The 19,518-nt window shown below is 42.2% G+C and overlaps 2 protein-coding genes across 3 annotated transcripts in view; one reads left to right on the top strand and one right to left on the bottom strand.

Annotated features, from left to right (window-relative positions):
• The window catches only part of TMEM64 (transmembrane protein 64), a 42,823-nt gene extending 36,372 nt beyond the window's left edge, over positions 1-6,451 (bottom strand). Inside the window, exon 1 of one of the 2 annotated variants that reach the window (XM_072603609.1) lies at positions 5,640-6,451. In XM_072603609.1, coding sequence (XP_072459710.1) covers positions 5,640-6,419 — 780 coding nt within the window. In that variant the 5' untranslated portion in view covers positions 6,420-6,451. The remainder of the gene's footprint in view (positions 1-5,639) is intronic. The other variant, XM_072603608.1, reaches the window with a different exon arrangement.
• Positions 6,418-18,861, top strand: LOC140502370 (uncharacterized). The gene is made up of 4 exons (XM_072606583.1): positions 6,418-6,445; positions 6,481-7,000; positions 7,978-8,088; positions 18,674-18,861. Exons 1-3 carry the CDS (start codon positions 6,418-6,420, stop codon positions 8,030-8,032), a joined length of 603 nt encoding a protein of 200 aa, XP_072462684.1. The 3' UTR covers positions 8,033-8,088; positions 18,674-18,861.
• The last annotated feature ends 657 nt before the right edge of the window (positions 18,862-19,518 follow it).

Genomic DNA, 19,518 nt, shown 5'->3' with positions numbered 1-19,518 from the left:
CAGCACCTACCTCACAGGGTTGCAGTGAAGATCAAATGAGATATCTGTCAAGTGCTTACCACAGTACCAGGTACATAGCAGGCACTATATAAATGCTTATTCTCATCCTCTCTTCCTAAGTCTCATTGTGTCCTACAAGTAGCCAAGGATCTGGTTGTTCCCAGGTAATGAAAGGGGAAAGTAAGCTATGAAAAATTCTACAAAGCTTTAAGTAGACCTAGTTGGTGATTGTTTCTATTTTTATTGTCTAAAGACCAGCCAAGCCAAGTACAGAGTTGATAAGTTTTTCAACCATCTGTCAAAGATTACCTTTTACATTTCTAAATGCAGGAATCAAATGGGAAGAAGAGAAATACAGTTGGGGAAGACTACTTTAAGGTACAACAATTATCGAGCTTTTCTCTCTACTATCCAGGAGTAATATGGCAAAAGTGGATTGGGGGCCTGCCTTGAACCCAAGACTTGGCTAGTCCTGCCTCAAACATACTGGTTCTGTGACTTAGCTTCTCTGTGCTGTAAGATAACTCTCTAAGACTCTAAGTTGTAGAAAGAGTGCCAATCAGTCTTGGTAAGAGAATTTTCTCACCCAGGAGTTCCCTACACAAATAAAATCACCGATCTATTTCCTATCTCTAGATTTCACTAAAGGCCTTTTACCTACTGCTTCTCCCAAGCCTGTCATATCATTCAAGATACTAACTCAAAACAATGCCAGGATATGCAAATAAATTAAAAAGAAATTTATATATATATATATATGTACATATACACACATACACCTATGTGTGTATATGTACATATGCACATAGGATCTCATGGGGAAAGGAGGAGTAGCAAGAAGAATCTTTTCGGCCAAGATGGCGGAGTAGAAAGACGCACACACACATAGCTCCGAACCCACAACCCACAGAACGGCTAGAGGGGACCAACCCACGGTGAATTCTGCACCCAGAGGCCACGGAATATTGGAGCGAGGGAGATTTCTGTTCAGGAGAGACCTGCAAACCTCTCGCTGGGAGTCCTTCGCACTGCGGACTGGGCGCCGGGACTGGGAGCAGAGGGCAGCCCTACAGCGGCCGCGACACCATGAGGAAAAGATCCGAGAGGGCTACGGGGACGGGATCTCCAGCGGCCACGCGGGTCCCTCCACCCACAGAGGGACCTGCAAACCTCCCGCAAAAGGTCCGTCGCGCTGCAGACGCGGAGCCCAGCCCAGACCTGCGGCGGCCACGGCTCCGGCTCCGAGAGGTACAGATCCGAGCAGGCTTCAGAGACGGGATCTCCAGTGGCGGCACAAGCCCCTCCACCCACAGGTGACGGGGGTCGGTGAGAGAGTCTCTTTGGCGGGTCGAGAGGGGAGTGGGGTGCCCCCATGGCTCGGGCCCCACCAGGAGATAGAAGCTGAGAGGCGGCTGCAGACAGGGGCTCCCCAAACGGGCGGGAGCCTGGATCCATTGTGGAAGGTCTGTACATAAACCCCCTGAGGGAACTGAGCCTGAGAGGCGGCCCTGCCCTAACCTCACCACCTGAACTTAATTCTCACACTGAATAGCAGCCCTGCCCCCGCCAAAAGCCCTAAGGCGGGAAGCAGCATTTGAATCTCAGTCCCCAAACACTGGCTGGGAGGACCAGGAGGCGAGGTGGGTGTGAGGAGAATATTCAGAGATCAAGCCACTGGCTGGGGAGAATGCCCAGAAAAGGGAAAAGAAATAAAACTATTGAAGGGTACTTTCTCGGAGAAAAGACACCTCCTCCCTTCCTTTCTGACGAGGAAGAACAATGCTTACCATCAGGCAAAGACACAGAAATCAAGGCTTCTGTGTCCCAGACCACCCAATGGGCTCAGGCCATGGAAGAGCTCAAAAAGAATTTTGAAAATCAAGTTAGAGAGATGGAGGAAAAACTGGGAAGAGAAATGAGAGGGATGAAAGAGAAGCATGAAAAGCAGATCAGCTCCCTGCTAAAGGAGAACCAAAAAAATGTTGAAGAAATTAACACCTTGAAAACTAGCCTAACTCAATTGGCAAAAGAGGTTCAAAAGGCCAATGAGGAGAAGAATGTTTTCAAAAACAGAATTAGCCAAATGGAAAAGGAGATTCAAAAGCTCACTGAAGAAAATAGTTCTTTCAAAACTGGAATGGCACAGATGGACGCTAAGGACTTTATGAGAAAGACAGATATCACAGAACATAGCGAGAAGATTCGAAAAATGGAAGATAATGTGAAATATCTTATTGGAAAAACAACTGACCTGGAAAATAGAATCAGGAGAGACAATGTAAAAATTCTGGGACTACCTGAAAACCATGATCAAAAGAAGAGCCTAGACATCATCTTCCATGACATTATCAAGGAAAACTGCCCTGAGATTCTAGAACCAGAGGGCAAAATAAATATTCAAGGAATCCGCAGAACACCGCATGAAAGAGATCCAAAAAGAGAAACTCCTAGGAGCATTGTGGCCAAATTCCAGAATTCCCAGGTGAAAGAGAAAATATTGCAAGGAGCTAGAAAGAAACAATTCAAGTATTGTGGAAATACAATCAGGATAACACAAGATCTAGCACCCTCTACATTAAGGGATCGAAGGGAATGGAATAGGATATTCCAGAAGTCAAAGGAACTAGGACTAAAACCAAGAATCACCTACCCAGCAAAACTGAGTATAATACTTCAGGAGAAAAAATGGTCTTTCAATGAAATAGAGGATTTTCAAATTTTCTTGATGAAAAGACCAGAGCTGGAAAGAAAATTTGACTTTCTAACACAAGAATGAAGAGAACCATGAAAAGGTGAACAGCAAAGAGAAGTCATAAGGGACTTACTAAAGTTGAACTGTTTACATTCCTACATGGAAAGACAATATTTGTAACTCTTGAAACATTTCAGTATCTGGGCACTGGGTGGGAGTACACACACACACACATGCACACACGCACACATACATAGAGACAGAGTGCACAGAGTGAATTGAAGAGGATGGGATCATATCTTAAAAAAAAAAATGAAATCAAGCAGTGAGAGAGAAATATTGGGAGGAGAAAGGGAGAAGTTGAATGGGGCAAATTATCTCTCACAAAAGAGGCAAGCAAAAGACTTATTAGTGGAGAGATAAAGAGGGGAGGCAAGAGAAAAACATGAGGTCTATCTCATCACATTCCACTAAAGGAAAGAATAAAATGCACACTCATTTTGATAGGAAAACCTATCTCATAATACAGGAGAGTGGGGGACAGGGGCACAAGCAGGGTGGGGGGGAGGATGGAGGGGAGGGCATGGGGAGGAGAATGCAATCCGAGGTCGACACTCATGGGGAGGGAAAGGATCATAAGAGAATATAAGTAATGGGGGACAGGACAGGATGGAGGGAAATATAGTTAGTCCTATACAACACAACTAGTATGGAAATCATTTGCAAAACTACACAGATTTGGCCTATATTGAATTGCTTGTCTTCCAAAGGGAAGGGGTGGAGAGGGAGGGAGCTAAAGAAGTTGGAACTCAAAGTATTAGGATCAAATGTAATGTTCTTACCACTGGGAAATAAGAAATACAGGTTAAGGGGTCAAGAAAGCTATCGGGCCCTACAGGACAAAAGAGAAGACGGAGACAAGGGCAGGGAGGGAGGATAGAGGAGAGAGCAGATTGGTCACAGGGGCAATAAGAATGCTTGGGTTTGGGGGGGGGGAGGGGATAAAAGGGGAAAAAATTTGTAACCCAAAATTTTGTGAAAATAAATGTTAAAAGTTAAATAAAAAAAAAAAAAGAAGAAGAATCTTTTCTTTTCTTCAAATAAAACCAACAAGATAGTTTTCAAGGTAGTTTACAGTATTCCTCCTTTCAGAGTAAGTCAATTAGACTAGAATTACTGTATGATGTTTTTAAAATTTTGAACTTTATGACTTCAAATGTCTACTTCAATTACATAATCATTCTTAACATGTAAAATCAATATATTTTACATACACTACATATTTTGAAATCCTGAAAGATACCCCAGAGATTTAATTCAGGCCCACTCAATTTACAAAGCAGGAGACTGAGCACATAGGGTTCTGAAAAAAAAAAAAAGTCACAAAACCATGACTGGAATTTATGTTTGCCTTCTAATCCAGTACTCTTTGCACCTGCTTTATCTGTACTCATCATACCTGCATGGATAAAAGCATTAGCTATAAAAACAAACAGGATAAGTAAAAAATCAGATTTTAGGTTAAAAAATGGAGGAGAGAACCGACCTCCCATAAGAATGTACTCCTATCTGGTATTTGCAGGACACATCTATTAGGCAAACAAAAGTCTTACAGCACTTGAGGGTTTTTTGTTAGATGTTCCCAAGTTTTAGAACTTTTAAAAATATTTACTAAACAAGAGAAAACAGTATTTGAAATATTATGAATTTAAACAAGTTTACTTTTAAGAAACTAAAATGTTACTCAACAAGCATTCAGCTTCTGGAAACTAAATCAATGTGCTTTCTCAGAAATGGACAGAGAGCTTGCTTCTGGCACACTGGATGCTGAACACAGGCAAGTCACTTTTCCTCAGAAAAGCTGTCTAATACTAAAAAGGGCAGAAAAAGTACTCACCAAAAACTCCCCAGACACTGATGAATTTACAGGTCCAGTCCTAAATACCTAAAATTTTGTTTTAAACACTTCCCTTCAGAACTTTTAAAATGACAAATGTCAAAATGTAGGTAAAAGACATAAATAGGAATGTAAAAAAAGATGGCATCACATATGTGTGTATACATATACATATGAACTTTTAAAATTTCTAAGCCCTGAATTACTTCCAATCATTAAATGATGTTTACCAAATAAATCCAGGAAAAATATTACTCAAAAGACATTTGTATTTTGCTCTTCTCAGTATTTACAGGATCAGATATCCAAGATCTATCTGACACAACTATTTTTCTTCTGGGGAGGGGGTAAGGTGCTGACTTGTTACAAAGCACTTCACATGGTTATCCACTGGACCCTCACAGCTTCATGAAGCAATAATTGCCAGTACCTCTAATCTATCCTGTATCTTGTATGTACCTCGTAATTACAGCACAAATGCATGTTGTCACCTCATCAGAATGTGAGTTTCTCAAGAACGGTGTTTTTACCTCCGTCTGTATCCCCAGAGCCTGACATAGTAAGCATTTATAGAAGGGCTTGCTGACTCCAAAATAGTAGTATCCTTACCTTACCGGTGAAGAGATTCAGGCTTGTGGAGCCTGATGACTTGCCCAAGGTCATTTAAGCTAGTAAGTGGCCAAAGAATATTTTCTCAACTTCTCACCTTCCCAACTCCACGTCCCAAACAGTCACCAAGCCTTCCTTAAGCACTTACTGTCAGGCGCTGTGCTAAGCAAGCAAGACTTGCCCCCAGCGATGCTCCTAGTCTGTCACTTCCATACCCAGGGTGTCCCAAAAGTCCTGGTGCGTTTGGTAGGCATTCGTACTTTTGGCCCAACCTGCATATTCGCCTTCCAGGAGGCGATTCCATCGTGTCACACACAGTTATTTCGAATCCTCTCTTGGGGTCTCAGTAAACACTCAAAAGAAAGCTCCCTCGGGACCTATAATAACTAAGTGAAGTGACTCCGACTCTGCGCTGGGCGAGGGGTGGGGTTGACAACTTACCGAAAACACTGCATTCTGAAGCCCAAAAGGGATCGGGGTCAGCCGGGCCAGGGCCACCACTTTGAGGCCGCTGCCCCCTTCCACGACTCGGATGACGGCGCTCAGCTTCTCGCTGCCCTCGATCTTGGAGGCCACCCAGTGGGCCAGCAGCTTCTTGCAGACCACGTGCGCGATGAAGGTGCCGATGAGGACCCCCACCACCATGAGCCCCATGCCCAGCACGAAGCCGTACAGATAGCCAGCGGCCACGTTGAGCACGATGTAGCCCCAGCCGCAGGGGAAGGAGACCACGATGAAGCCCACGACGAAGAGCAGCACGCCCAGCAGGCTGTCCAGGCTCTCGACCCACAGCAGGAGATGCTGCAGGTAGTGGCGGACCAGGGCCAGAGAGGAGAAGCACAGGGCGGCCAGGGCGCAGACCAGCAGGAAGCTCTTGCACCAACAGGTGCCCAGGAGGCAGCAGGAGCGCCAGGTCCTCACCTCGGCCGCGGCCGGGCCGCCGCAGCTGCTGGTACCGTTTCCCGGATAGGAGCCTCCCGGGGCGGGCAGCTCCAAGTCCGACTGCAAACTGTTGCGCTCCTGGTAGGGGCTGAGCAGTGCGCCCGCCGCCCCGGCGCTGTCGCCGCCGCCTCCCCGAGGAAGCCGGTCCGCAGGGTCTCCGCCTCCTCCCGCCCTCGGCGGGCCCCAGCGGGTCGGCAGCTCCTGCCTCCAGCTCTGCAAAGCCGCGTACTTGAGGAGCTTGGGGAGCAACTGGAGCATGCTCCCGGCGGAGCTCCACATGCCGCCGCCGTGGCCCCCCCACCCCAGCCCGCCCCACCCCCGAGAAACCCCGGCCTCTCAGCCCGCCAGCCCCTCCGCCACTCCGGGGGCCGTGAGGCAGAAGCGGCCGCCGCGGCGGCTCATGGTGCCCTCTTTCGGTGCCCCTCCTCCCAGATTCCCTCACCCCGCAGTGCCCCCCACTTAGCAGAGACCCAGCCGCAAGCCCAGGACTGGACCCCGAGCCGCCCCCGCGGCGTCAGACCAGCCCAGCGGGAGAAACAAGGAGAAGTCCCGCCGCACCCCCCCGCCCCCGACTGGGGGCCTGCCCGCCCCCCGAGGGGGCCGGGCAAAGAAAAAAGGGACGGGGCGCAGCCAGGCCCCGCCCTCGTGACGTCGCGTGCTGTCGACCCGGCTGAACCCGAAGGGTCGCGAGAGGAGAGGCTGAAGCGGGGGGCGGTCGGGCTGAGGAGCGGCTCCGGAGGGTACTGGGGAGGGAGCGGCAACCGAGAAGGGGCTCGCCCGGAGGAATCCCTGCCCATCCCCCCTAACCCTCCCCCCTGCGGGGAGAGAGAGGGGGAGTCGATGCGATTGGGTGGGAAGAGGTGAGGGGGCAAACGGGGAGAGTCGATCACGCGCGCGCCCCCTCTCGCACAACGCCTCGCTGCGGTGCGCGTGTGTGCGTGCGCGCGTACGCGCGGGGGGAGTTGGCGCGAGCCGAGCACGGGCCTAGGGAGGGGGCCGTGCGCCTCTCGCTTTGAATCTGAAGCCCTCGAGGTACCTGGTGGGCGAAGCCCCGTGGGGTGCCGATGGGCTTCCGGCTCACTTCAGGGAGGGGAGGGGAGTGTCGCGTGGTCCCCGGACCAGGGAGCTTTGCGCGCTGCAGGACCGTTAACCCCAAAGTTTACCAGGGGGTGGGACGGGGGCGGGACGCCTGGGGGAAAGCAGTGCCACCTCACCTCTCGGAGCTGTAAATGGCCTGGGGGGGGTTGGGCAGCAGCCGCAGAGGGCGTAGGGCGAGGGTGGCCCTCAGCCCCGGGGGCGGGGGGGGAGGGGCGACCGTCTGCCTGCGGACAATCGGAGCTCCGGCGTTCTCGGGAGGGGGGGAGGAATGCGGAGTTTACCCAGGTGTCCGCAGGCCGTGGGGCTTCCCCACCAGCCCCAGGCCGGCCGCCGCGTCCCAGGTGTGATCTACCTAGTCTGTGGATTGCCCGGCTGCTTTGTTCTCCAGCTCCGCAGTTACTTGTGGGCACCGGGGCTAGCTTTGGTGGGTGGGAAGAAGGAAATGGAAGTACATGGGTTTTACAAATGGTTATTTGCTTTATCCAACTTTTCACGAAATAAACTGTTGGTAAGTTGTGAGTAAGGGAGGCACGGTGACTGGATGGGGAGAAGCTTTATTAAGCACCTGCTGTGTGCATCACTGCGCAGAATACTTTGTAGAAGTCTCACTTGATGGCACAGGAGACCCTGGTAGGTAGGTGCTGTTATCCCCATTTTACAGTCGAGGAAACTGAGGGACAGAGACTTGACTCGGGGAGTGACCGAGGCTGGCTTTAAACTCAGTTTTCCCTGATTCCAGCCCCAGCCGGCTGTTCCTAGCTGCCTCCGATGGAAAAGATCAGATCATTGACTAGTAATAGTGACCCCAGAGGAGTCGGTGATGAAGCATGCCTCTAGTCTCAGTATAAAGGTAATGGACAACATCTGGGAAATAAGGCATATCTTTATAGACACAGCCAATGTATTTATTTTGCTTGGCTGTACTTGTTTGAAGAGAAGGTTCTTTTAGGAGAGGGAAAACCATTAGGAAATGACATTAAAAACATTTTTTTAAAAAAAGCACAAAAGCTCTGGTCTTGGAGCTGCAGAAATTGAAGGCACATCTGAGGTCAGCTTAGTCCAATCCTTACACCATCTGAGAATTCTGACTACAGCATCCTTTCATCCACTCTCCATTTGAGGACCTCCAGCATCAGGGAACTCAACTCTTCTGAGGCTGTCCATTCCTCTTTTGAACAATACACTTGTCAAGTTTCGCTTTCTACCCAGCCAAAATCATTGTCTACAACTTCCGCCCATTCTTGTCATTTACTCTCTGGGGTGTAATCTTTACTGACATCCTGGCCTCTGGTTTTTGTTTTATCTGTAAAATGGAGATAATACAACTTTCTACCTTAGTTGTTGTTAGAAAATTAGTACAAATGTAAGGTGTTTTAGGAAGCTTAATATTTAAAGAAATCTCAGGGTGAATTTATATATTTTGTAAATGTGAGTTTCTCTATAGCTAGGACTTGAAATGGACAGACCGAGAAAAAGCACAGGCAAGAATCAATTGGGAATTTTGAGAGCATCTTTATTAGCAGGGCCGGCGGCTGTCTCATGGAAAAACCCAGAGGAGGCAGCCCCGAAGTAAGGTGCGTATGTGCCTTTTAAGCATTTCGGCACTTCCCAGTACAGCCTTGACAGCAAACGTATCTCACAGAACAGTTTTGACAGGGGCCCAAGTTGCTGCTAGGCAAGGGGGCACAACAGAAAGTGGCTACTAGGTAAGGGGGGGCACAATAGAAAGTGCCTGCTAGGCAAGGGGGCCCAACCCTGCCTAGAAACTCAACGGACATTTATCAACCCAGGGGCTCCAGGGGGAAATAACGTCCACTTCACTCCCCCCTTTTCATGTAACTAACTGAAATGGGGGACTCGTCAAAGGCCAAAGGGGGGGTATAAGCCATGCGCAGAGCAAATAGTTTAATCTTGGTCTATGCAGGCCGAAATGGCTGTTGCTCAGGACTAGGGCAGCTGTGCTCATGGCTGCTGAACCAGCTATACCCCATCCTGCTAGAATGGGAATCAGGATAGGAGCAGCCCTGGGAACACATCCTCGTAGGCTGAAGTGTCCCTGGGCTTCAGGCTCAGAATACAAATAAACTTGGGGCAGGACATGAACTAAAAGGCAGATTTCCGGGGGTTCCACAGTAAAGGAATGCTCCTGTACACAGGTAGTCAGACCAAAGGTGCACTATTAGGGTTGGTCTCATTAAGGAAGGAGAAGATACAGAAATTGAAGCACAATTTTTATACCCTAACGCAGAGAATCCCATCTCCCCACTATCCCACCTCTCCATTGGCTGGGAGGCAGGCTCACAATCTAAGTGCGGAAAAACTAGGCAAACCCCAGGAAATCTTCACCTATCCCAATACAATTACCTCATCTAATATCTAACTTAACTGCTGTTGTGGCTTTAGAAAAGAGGGGAAGGGGAGAAGCAAGAACTGGTAGTGCTGATGTGGCAACAGTACAACAAACAATGGGGAGATTTGAGTAACTTCCAAGTTTCAGCTACAGCCCACAGCACTTTGACAAAGAAAGCTGGTAGCTGATAAGGGGGAGTGGGGGGGGGGGAGGGGGACCAACTGACCATCCACAAGCCCTGGATACGTGAAACTCAGGTATCCAAGGAGAAAGGCCTTATGGAAGAGAAATTTTCTGAAGACTTTCCACACCACTACTCTTCCCTTCATCTATCCCCATTTATATGAATATAGGTAGAGAGCAAAGTTAATCAATACATTAACAAATTACAAGGGGACTATCCCATGTTATAAGTACAGATACAGAGATTTAAGATACAAAGGTAGATCAGTGAATTATCCATTCAGGGGTTCCATCTCATCTGGGAAGGGTCATCATCTGATGCAGTTTTCTGATAGATGCTCCTTCAGTCCATCTTCAGCACAGCATCTCTGCACGTTCTTTATCTTCTTGTAGAAATCCGGATGTCCACTCTTCTACAAAACTGACCTTAATACCATTTTAGATGACCATTCTTAAGCTTTGTACCTTTATCACTCTACAAAATCAAAATTGGGACTTTGGCCAATTGTCATATTTAAGAAATCCACATTAGAACCCAGTATTTACATGTTACATTCAGATCTTTTAAAGCATTTACAACATAGGCCACAAACCATTTTTCTTTTAACCAACTGAGACAAAATAATGATTAACTATGTATGCTAACCTCACAAGTCTTATTAACCCGATGGTCTCCACACTATTACTAGAAATTTAAAAAAAAAACCCTAATTTATTGTTGTTAAGTCTAAAGTCCTAAACCTGATAGCTTAATTTTAGACTTAACCTCAGATGTTCCCGTCCCAACAATCTGTTATTTCATAAATCTGATAGTAAACTTTTGACTGTAGGAAATTGCCACTAAGAGTAGGGACATTGCAGGGAAACAATAGCTCCCTAACTTCATGTCAATTGTTCTCCCTACTTCAAGTCTCTCCCATGCCAGTCTATCCTCTACTCAGCTGCTAGTTATCTTCATAAAGCCACAGGTCTGACTATCCTACTCCATTAACTTCAGTAGCTCCCTACTACCTCCAGGACCAAATATAAAATCTTCTAATTTTCTTTTAAAGCCCTTCATAATCTGACCCCTCCTTGCCTTTCCAGGCTTCTTACACTTTACTTCTTTACACTTACACTTCCATATACTATCCAGTGACACTTTTCCTTGACTGTCCTCACACCTGGAGTGATCTGCCTCCTTGGCATCTATTAGCTACTCCAGTTTTCTTCAAAATTCATTTCAAATCTGTCTTGTGAAAGGAGCCTTTCAGAGTCTCCTACCAACCCCAAATTGATGCCTTCCCTGAGATTACCTCCCTTTTATGCTGTATGAATGTTATTATTTACCTGTTTTGCATGTTGTGGCTGCCATTATTAGAATGTGAGCTCCCTGAGTGCAAGGGCCATGGTTTTGCCTTTTTTTGTGTTCCCAGAGCTTAACATGGCACCGGGCACATAGTAATCACTTAAATGATTGATAATGATGTTGACATTTCATTGCTAGCCTAATCAAAATGATAGAAAACTGCTTTCCAGTAACCTTCCTTCGTCTTATTTTCCTGATTACTGTACATAATATTATAGTTGTTTCTCTTTGAATTATTTTATTTTCCTATCCAAGCTTTCATTTTACCTTTTATTTCATCCCCTACAACAACCTTTTCCAGTCTTTCCCTTTTTATTTCCTTCACCTCCAAATTGAAAATAGGTGAATTGAGTTCTGATCTTTAACTAAAAGAAAATGATGAAAGGCTTGGATTTGTGGAAAAAAGAGGAATGAGTATTTCATATCAGCTAATAAAAAACAACAGCAGTTGTGTATTATAATAGAAAAGAGACATAGACTAGTTTTACATAGTGATAGTACAGAATTTTAGAGATGGAAGGGGAGATTATCAATCACAATGGCAGTAAAACCAGAACCAAGAAATTTGTTGTAAAGAAGTCACATGATTCTGGGATCATAAAATAATGCAGTAGCAACTAGTAAAATTTGCAGATCTATGTAGATTTATGATCAGCTATTTCCATTATGCTGGCTCACTACCCGTGTAACTCTACATATTTCTTGATTAAGGGAGGTGAAACACTTTACCACCACAAAAGTTGTTATGAAAAATAAACATATGCTTTTATTAAAGACTAAGGAAGGGAAGCATTCAGAAAGTTCCTTATTATCTCACAGTTTTATTTACTAATTTTGATCTTTTACAAAGCAAAAATAAAATATAATCAAAGGCCACTATTTATTTCTTATATGAAATTGAATATGAGGTAGTGTAAGTTGGTGAGGGCAGCAAGAGAGATAATCGCAATATATGGCAACCAGACCAATATTTAGCTCCTGAAGTAGAAGAATTGGCAATGATATGCTAATCCAGTAGTCATCCCTTATGCAACTATAAATTTCAGCAACTATTTACTGGTAAGGTTTTAAAAGCCATATCCTCTTTAAAGCACCTCATTTCACCTGACACCCTGCAAATAAAAATCTCAGTTAGCTATTGCCTTATATTTTTCCTCAGCTAATCTTGAAAAAGCTACCTCCACTTGGTGCCTTTCCTTCTTTCACCCTCTTCTAATCCCTCTACATTCTAGCTTTCCCCTTTATCACTCATTGAAACAACTTGTATCTCTTTAGTTGCTTCTTCTAATGGCTTTTCTCAATCCCCTTCCTTCTTGTCCTCTCTGCAGGTGTAACACTTGACCCCACTCTCCCACTAGATAATTTCTCTCTGGATTTTTGTGAACCTGCTTTCTCTTGGTTCTCTTCCCACCTGTCTTATTACTCCTTATCAGTCTGTTTTGCTGGATCGCCATCTGCCATGTCTACTAAATGTGAATATGGCCTCAAACTTCTTTCCTGGGCCTTCTTTTGTCTTTATACTCTTGATTTAATTGGTTTAATTTTCATCTCTATGCAGAAGAGTCAAAGACCTGTACATCCAGTATTATGCTCTCTTCTCCTGAGTTTTAATTTCATATCACTATCTGATGGACATTTCAAAGTAAATGTCTTATAGGCATCTCAAACTCAGTATGTCCAAACTTCTCTATTACAGTTGAGGGTGACACCATACTTCCAGTCACTCACGTTCACAATTATTGTCAGTTCCTCACTGTCACTCACTTACCTATCCAATCACTTACCAAGTCTTTTAGTTTCTTTCTCCATAATGCCTCTAGTACATGTCCACTTCTTTCCACTTATATAACAATCAATATAGTTTAGGTCAACATCATATTTCTCCTGGACTATTGCGGTAGTTCTCTAATTGGTTTCCCTGCTTCAAATTTTTCCCCACTCCAAACCGTCTTTCATACTGTCACCAAAGTGATTTTCCTAAAACATGGATCTGAGCATATAATGCCGCCCGACACACATATTGAGTAAACTCAACTTCCTTTTATCTCTAGCATCAAATATAAATTTCTCTGTGTGGAATTAAAGGCTTTTCACAATTTAGCACCTTCTTACCTTTTTAGTTATCTTACATATTGGGTAGTTAGATAGCGAAGTGGATAGAGTGCCAGGCCTAGAGATCAGGAAGATTCATCTTGAATTCATGTCTGAACTCAAGACACTAGCTTTGTGACTCTTACCTCACTTTGCTTATCAATAAAATGAGGTGGAGATGGAAATGGCAAACCACTCCAATATCTTTGTCAAGAAAACACTAAATGGGGTCATGAAGAATCAGACAACACTAAAAAAAATGACTGAATAACACTCTCTTCCATGCACTTTACAGTAGCCATTATAGATACATGACCCTTAAAATCCCATTCTGTGCCTTTGTACTAGCTATCCTCTATGTCTGGAATGTTCTCCCTCCTCTCACTTCTGCCTCCTTCAAGTCTCAGCTCAGATCCAACCTTCTGCAGAAAGCTTTTCCCTGTTTTGCCATTGTCCTTCTCCCATAGCACAGCTGATAAATCAGATTTTAAATTTGTTATCATCATCAATAATAATTAAAGCATTTGCCCATTCTGACATTCTTATTGATGAAACCATACAACTTCTATAAAGATATATGCAAGAAGTAGCATTAAGGACATTTTTGAAACTATGTATGACTGAAAAAGGAAGATAGGTCAGTCATGGAATGAGAATGAGAAATAGTAATTAGACAGTGAAAAGAGTAATTGGGATAATACCTGCCCTACCTTTCTCACAGTCTCGTTGTGATATAAAACCACAGGGAATTATTTCATTGTGTGTATTTGAAACCCCAGTGCCTAGCACGTAGTAGGGGCTCATTGATTGAAATTGCTTTCTAAACCTTAAACTGCTTTAAAAATGTGGGTTATTAAGAAGAGTAAAGCCTCCAACATACAGGTTAATTCTCTGTGAAATATTGGGAAGATAATGGTTGAGAATTGCCCAGGTTTAGAAGGAATAGAGAGGGGAGATTATTTACATTGATGATACACCATTCAAAATAGGAAAGACATAACATAACAAAAAAAAATACCTCTTGAATTTTTCTCCCATTGTTCATGGATCTAGAAATAAATTCTCTTTGGCAGAATACTTGTCATTAGATGGAAGATAGGCATTAGGCAATAAATAAGTAGTAAGAGAAGAGATTAATGCTGAAGAAAGATACCAATGTACAGATATTCCTAGTAACAAAGAAAGAAAAACATAACTCAAGAAGTTTGAAAAATATTGGCTAGAGAAACAGGTGACTTCTATTGAAGTCTGTGAAATCTCTGCACGTCAGCATTACTGGTCAGTATATGACCCTTAAAGTTTTGTTTTGTTTTGTTTAATGTTAAAATGGATAGGAAGCCTTGTGGTATTTCTTAATTATTTCAACTTGTGATAGTCATGGTTTTTGTTTGTTCATTCTTTGAACTTACTTCCTGACTTTGCACGTTATGTTAGGGCTAGGCTCTGTCCACTTCTGGAGAGGATGTCTAGGCTGATCTGGCTGTATACTTTCCTTTTTTTTTTTTTTTTTAATGTAGACTTTTATTTGAACAATCATTTCAGTGAAAAGTGGGAAATACGGTTAAATCAGGGTTTCTTTTTTTATGTGTAACATATTTGTATGTATAATACACACATACAAAAATATATTCATGTATATCTACATGTTTACATACATATATACATACAGGAAAGCATCACAACCCTTCAGAACCAGTGCCTCATTAACAAAAAATATGGGCCTTCCTACAAATCTTCCCAGGTCCATTAATGACTGGGGAGGATCTTGTTTGATCACATTAAAATAATTAATACAAATACATATACTGTTTCTAGTTAACGAAACTCTTGTTTCTGTATTTTACTCCTAGTAAAGACTCTTGGTTGATTAAGGCAAGATTCAATCAGAGGCACTTGATTATTATTAAAAAAAAAACAAAACAGCAAAAGATCCTACCTTGCTTGCCATCGCAACCTTCCAGGCTGTCCTAGACTGTAGATTTGCCTCACTCTGTCACTTTGTGGGTTCTCCAGCTCTAGAATTTGTTTAGAGTAATTTTTTTACAGGTATTTGCAGGGGTTTGGGGAAAGAGCTCAAGCTGGTCCCTGCTTTTAGTGTACCATCTTGGCTCCACCCCACCATAATCTCTTATGGTACTTTAATTTGTTTTATGTTAGTAAAGACTAATGCCTATCAAAGATCAGGAAATGAGTACATTATGCCTGTACTGAGGCTTTAGTTCATAATCTAATGTTTTATCTTGTTTGGTTAGGTATTCTCAAAATACAAAAAAAAAAAAATGGTTTTTAAAAAGATAATAGTGTTTCTTTTTATAAAAGATTAAACAGTTTTATAAAGAATGAATTTAAACAATTAATCACTTTGCCAGGTTCAATGCACAGCACCATTTGTATGTGCAGCCTTTGTTAGTAAGCTTTAACAGAATCAAATGATGCATTTTTATTGTTTTTCTTCAAAGAGTCAGTAGTTGAATAAACAATTGGGTTGACGATAGAAACAAAAGCAAGGGCATAAACTTGGCATCAGTAAATCTTTTGAGACTACATTTATATTGATATTTTGGGTTTTTTTAAATTTTTTACTCATTTTGAACTTACATACAAAAAGACAAAACATTTCCATATATACCGCACAACATGAGAGGATTCAATATATAAGTATGAACTTCCATGTTCGTTAAAAAAAAAAAACTATGTAATAAATATTACACATTGCTTTCAAAGTTACCCTGTCTTCTGTGCTTCCTTCCTAGTTTTCTTTTATTCTCTGCTGTGCACTTTTTATTTTTTTCTTCCTCCCTCCCCATCCTGCCCTAGAAAAAGCTACAATTAAACACAAATACAAACACATACACACATATATGTAAAACTATACTATGCATACTATCATCAATTTTTTCATCAATTCCTTCTCTGGAGATGAGTAGCATCTTCCTTCATATGTCCTTTATAGTTGGCTTTAATATTCATCATACTCAAGATGAATTAGGCATTCAAAGCTGGTCTTTGGACAAAATTTCTAACAACATTCACTTGGTAGCACTCATTTCATTTCTCATTATTTTGATGAAAGTCTTCCCATATTTTTTCTGAACTCAACCATATCGTCATTTCTTACAGCACAGTAGGAAACCATTACAACCATCGACTATAACTTGTTTAGCCAGTCCCCAATTGTAGAGTATCTGTCATTTCCACCAAAAGTACAAATGTACACATGTACAAAAGTATTTATAACAGTTCTCTTTGTGGTGGCCAAGAACTGAAAATCATGATGATCCCCATCAACTGGGGAATGGCTGAACAAGCTGTGGTATATAAATGTAATGAAATATTATTGTGCTATGAGAAGTGATGAACAGGAAGACTTCAGAGAGGCCTGGGAGGAGTTATATGAACTGATGCTGAGTGAAAGGAGCAGAACCAGGACAACTTTGTACATAGCAACAACCTTAGTATGCAAGGAATTTTTCTGGTAAACTTACCCTTTCACAGCAATGCAAGGACCTAAAAAAATTCCCAGTGGACTCTTGAGGCAAAATGCCTTACACATCCAGAGAAAGAACTATGGAATTGGATCACAGAATGAAGCAAATCATTTTCTCTTGTGTTTCATTTTGTTTTATGGTTTCTCCCATTCATTTCAATTCTTGTATGCAACATGACTAAGGTAAAAATATAATTAGAACATGTGTCAAACCTATATAAGACTGCATGCCATCTCGGAGTGAGTGGGAAAGGAGAAAAAGAAGGGGAGGGAGAGGTAAAAATCTAAGATATATGGAAGTGATTGTAGAAAACTGAGAATAAAATAATTTAAAAAAATATTCCGTGCCTGTTGTATATAAAGTACTGTGATACTGTGATAGTGTATGGAGAGAGGGAGATAAAAAAAATCAGGTAAGACAGGGTCCCTCCTGACCCAATAGAGCTTACCACTTAGTATAGGAACATGATAAATATAAATAATCCAAACTAACAGATGAAAAGGACTTAAGAGAGGTGAAAACAAAGTTCTGTGCAAGGTCATAGAGGAAAACTATCATTACTGACCTGTGGCATTTAAGTATTGTTTTCAAGGATGATTAAGAATTCAACAGGAACGTGGAGGCCAAGGGCATAGTCAATGGTATGAACAAAAGAACAGGAAGAACACAGCAAAACATGCAGTTTGCTTCTGAGATGGTAATATTTAGATGACTGGAATTGGGGAAGCAATATGAAAGAGGTTAGATTGCAGTGACTCATTGGTAGTAGAGAACCAAGATTATTCATTTGACAGAAATGAAGCAGTTAAGAAACTTATACAGTTAGCCAGCCCCATTTGGGAGTTTATAGTCCCTTAATAAAAGATATTTGTTCGATAAAACTTGGATTCAGTCAAAAGGCTGCACCCAAGAGCCTACAAGGCCACATGTGGCCTTAAGGCCACAGGTTCCCCATTCCTGTTATGGGGAAATATCATCCTAGATGTTCTACAATACAAAGTTAATATCAACTGAGCTGTTTCTGACCGTGTTGGTTATATCCATAGGGTTTCTGAGAGGGTAGAGACCAGCTACTAAAAGTTACTTCTTTGTCTTTTATGTTTGCTAACTGAGTTACTTAAGAGAGAGGCATATGTGGTATAGTGGGAAAAAAGCATTAAATGTGTTTCTAGTGTGTAGCACAAGTACCTGGCCAAGAGTATTTAATAATTGCTCATTGACTGACTAGTTAGACTTGGGTTCTAATTTTGTTTCTAATGTTCACTAACCTTGATGGACATTTTCTAGTTTAAAATCTCATTTCATGTGAATCTTGGTTTTCCCGTGTACAAATTGAGTTATTTACATCTGCATAACCGATGTTATTGGATTGTTTTCAGGATCAAACAAGGACATCCAATTCCAAATTGCTAAACATTGATGCCCTCCAAAGATTTGTCCTGGTTCCTTTCTTTCTTCCTTTTTATCTTACATCTTTTGGTAATGCTGTTCACTTTCATGGGTTACATGTCTGTACATAGCTGGATCCCAAGTCAATATATCCATCTGAAATCTCTCTTCTGAACTCTGGTGCTACATCTCCAAAATGCTTCCTGTATGAGTTAACATGGATATCCTATTAACATCATCCTCTTACTCATTAAATTGTCGTGTCTTCCAAACATTCCTATCTCAGTTGAAAATACTTCTGTTCTCCAAGTAGCTCAGATTTATAATCTCAATGCCATCTTTGTTTTTTTTAATTATCATATATTTTACCTTGAATTTAACTAACAACAAATAAAATTAATGTTTTCTTATATCAGGGGTTAATCTCTTTTGTGTCATGGACAGTCTACTGAAACTTATGGACATGTGAGAATAATGGTTTTAAGTGCTTATAATAAAATATATAGGATTAGAAATGAAACCAGTTGTAATGAAGCATGGTTATCAAAATGTGTTTTTGGTTTTGTTTTTTTTTTTCAATTCACAGACTCCTTGAAATTAGTCTACAGACCACTCCAGAATCCATGGACCCTAGGTTAAGAATCCTATCCTATATATAGTGAAAAAGAGGATTGTACATAAAAGCCTAAATCTCTTACTATGTATGCTGTTTCTAAAAAAATAACAATAATGGTAAATTAAACATGTAACTTTCAAAATTGTTCAAAGTTCAAAGTTTGTCAGTGGTTCTGTTCATGTCTGTGTACTATTAAAAAAAGCTTCAGTGACATTCCTTCCTTCAGGGACCTTCCTTCCCTCCCTCCCTTCTTCCATCTTTCCTCCTTCCTTTCTCCGTCCCTCTTCTTTCTTCCTTTCCTTCCTTCTTTCCTTTCTCTCCTCTCTTTCTCTCCTCTCTTTCTCTCCTCTCTTTCTCTTCTTTATTTCTAGACACCATTCTCCCTCTCATGACCCTCAAAAAATTTAAACTCCTATAACGAATATAAAAATAAATTTCCACCTTGGACATATCTGAAAGTGTTCATCTTATTCTGTATCTTGGGTCTCAGCTCTCTATCAGAACATGGGTAGCAAGTTTCACCATTAATTCCCTGAATCATGAGTGACCATTGCATTAATCAAGATTCTTGAGTCATTCAAAGTTGTGTGTTATTTTTACAATGTTATTATTTATAAGTTGTTTTCCTGGTTCTACTGACTTTACTCTGCATCTGTTTACACAAGACTTATTAAGTTTCTCTGAAAGCATCCTTTTTTCATACGTAATAGTACAATAATATTACTTTACATTTACATACCCTAATTTGTTCAGCTGTTCTGTGATAGATGAATACCATCCTAAATTTCCGATTCTTTGCATTGATTAAAAGAGCT

The sequence above is a fragment of the Notamacropus eugenii genome, chromosome 4, assembly GCF_028372415.1.
Source record: "Notamacropus eugenii isolate mMacEug1 chromosome 4, mMacEug1.pri_v2, whole genome shotgun sequence".
Classification (NCBI taxonomy): domain Eukaryota; kingdom Metazoa; phylum Chordata; class Mammalia; order Diprotodontia; family Macropodidae; genus Notamacropus; species Notamacropus eugenii.
The sequence above is the reverse complement of the archived record's forward strand: the minus strand, read 5'-3'. Positions and strand labels throughout refer to the sequence as shown.

What these genes read in the sequence shown, in the direction of transcription:
- LOC140502370 (XM_072606583.1), top strand. Translation starts at nt 6,418, where the DNA reads ATGCCGCCGCCGTGGCCCCCCCACCCCA. An exon ending in GCCGTGGCCCCCCCACCCCA is followed by an intron (nt 6,446 to 6,480) that starts GCCCGCCCCACC and finishes CCGGCCTCTCAG; the next exon opens with CCCGCCAGCCCCTCCGCCAC. An exon ending in ATGCGATTGGGTGGGAAGAG is followed by an intron (nt 7,001 to 7,977) that starts GTGAGGGGGCAA and finishes CCCTGATTCCAG; the next exon opens with CCCCAGCCGGCTGTTCCTAG.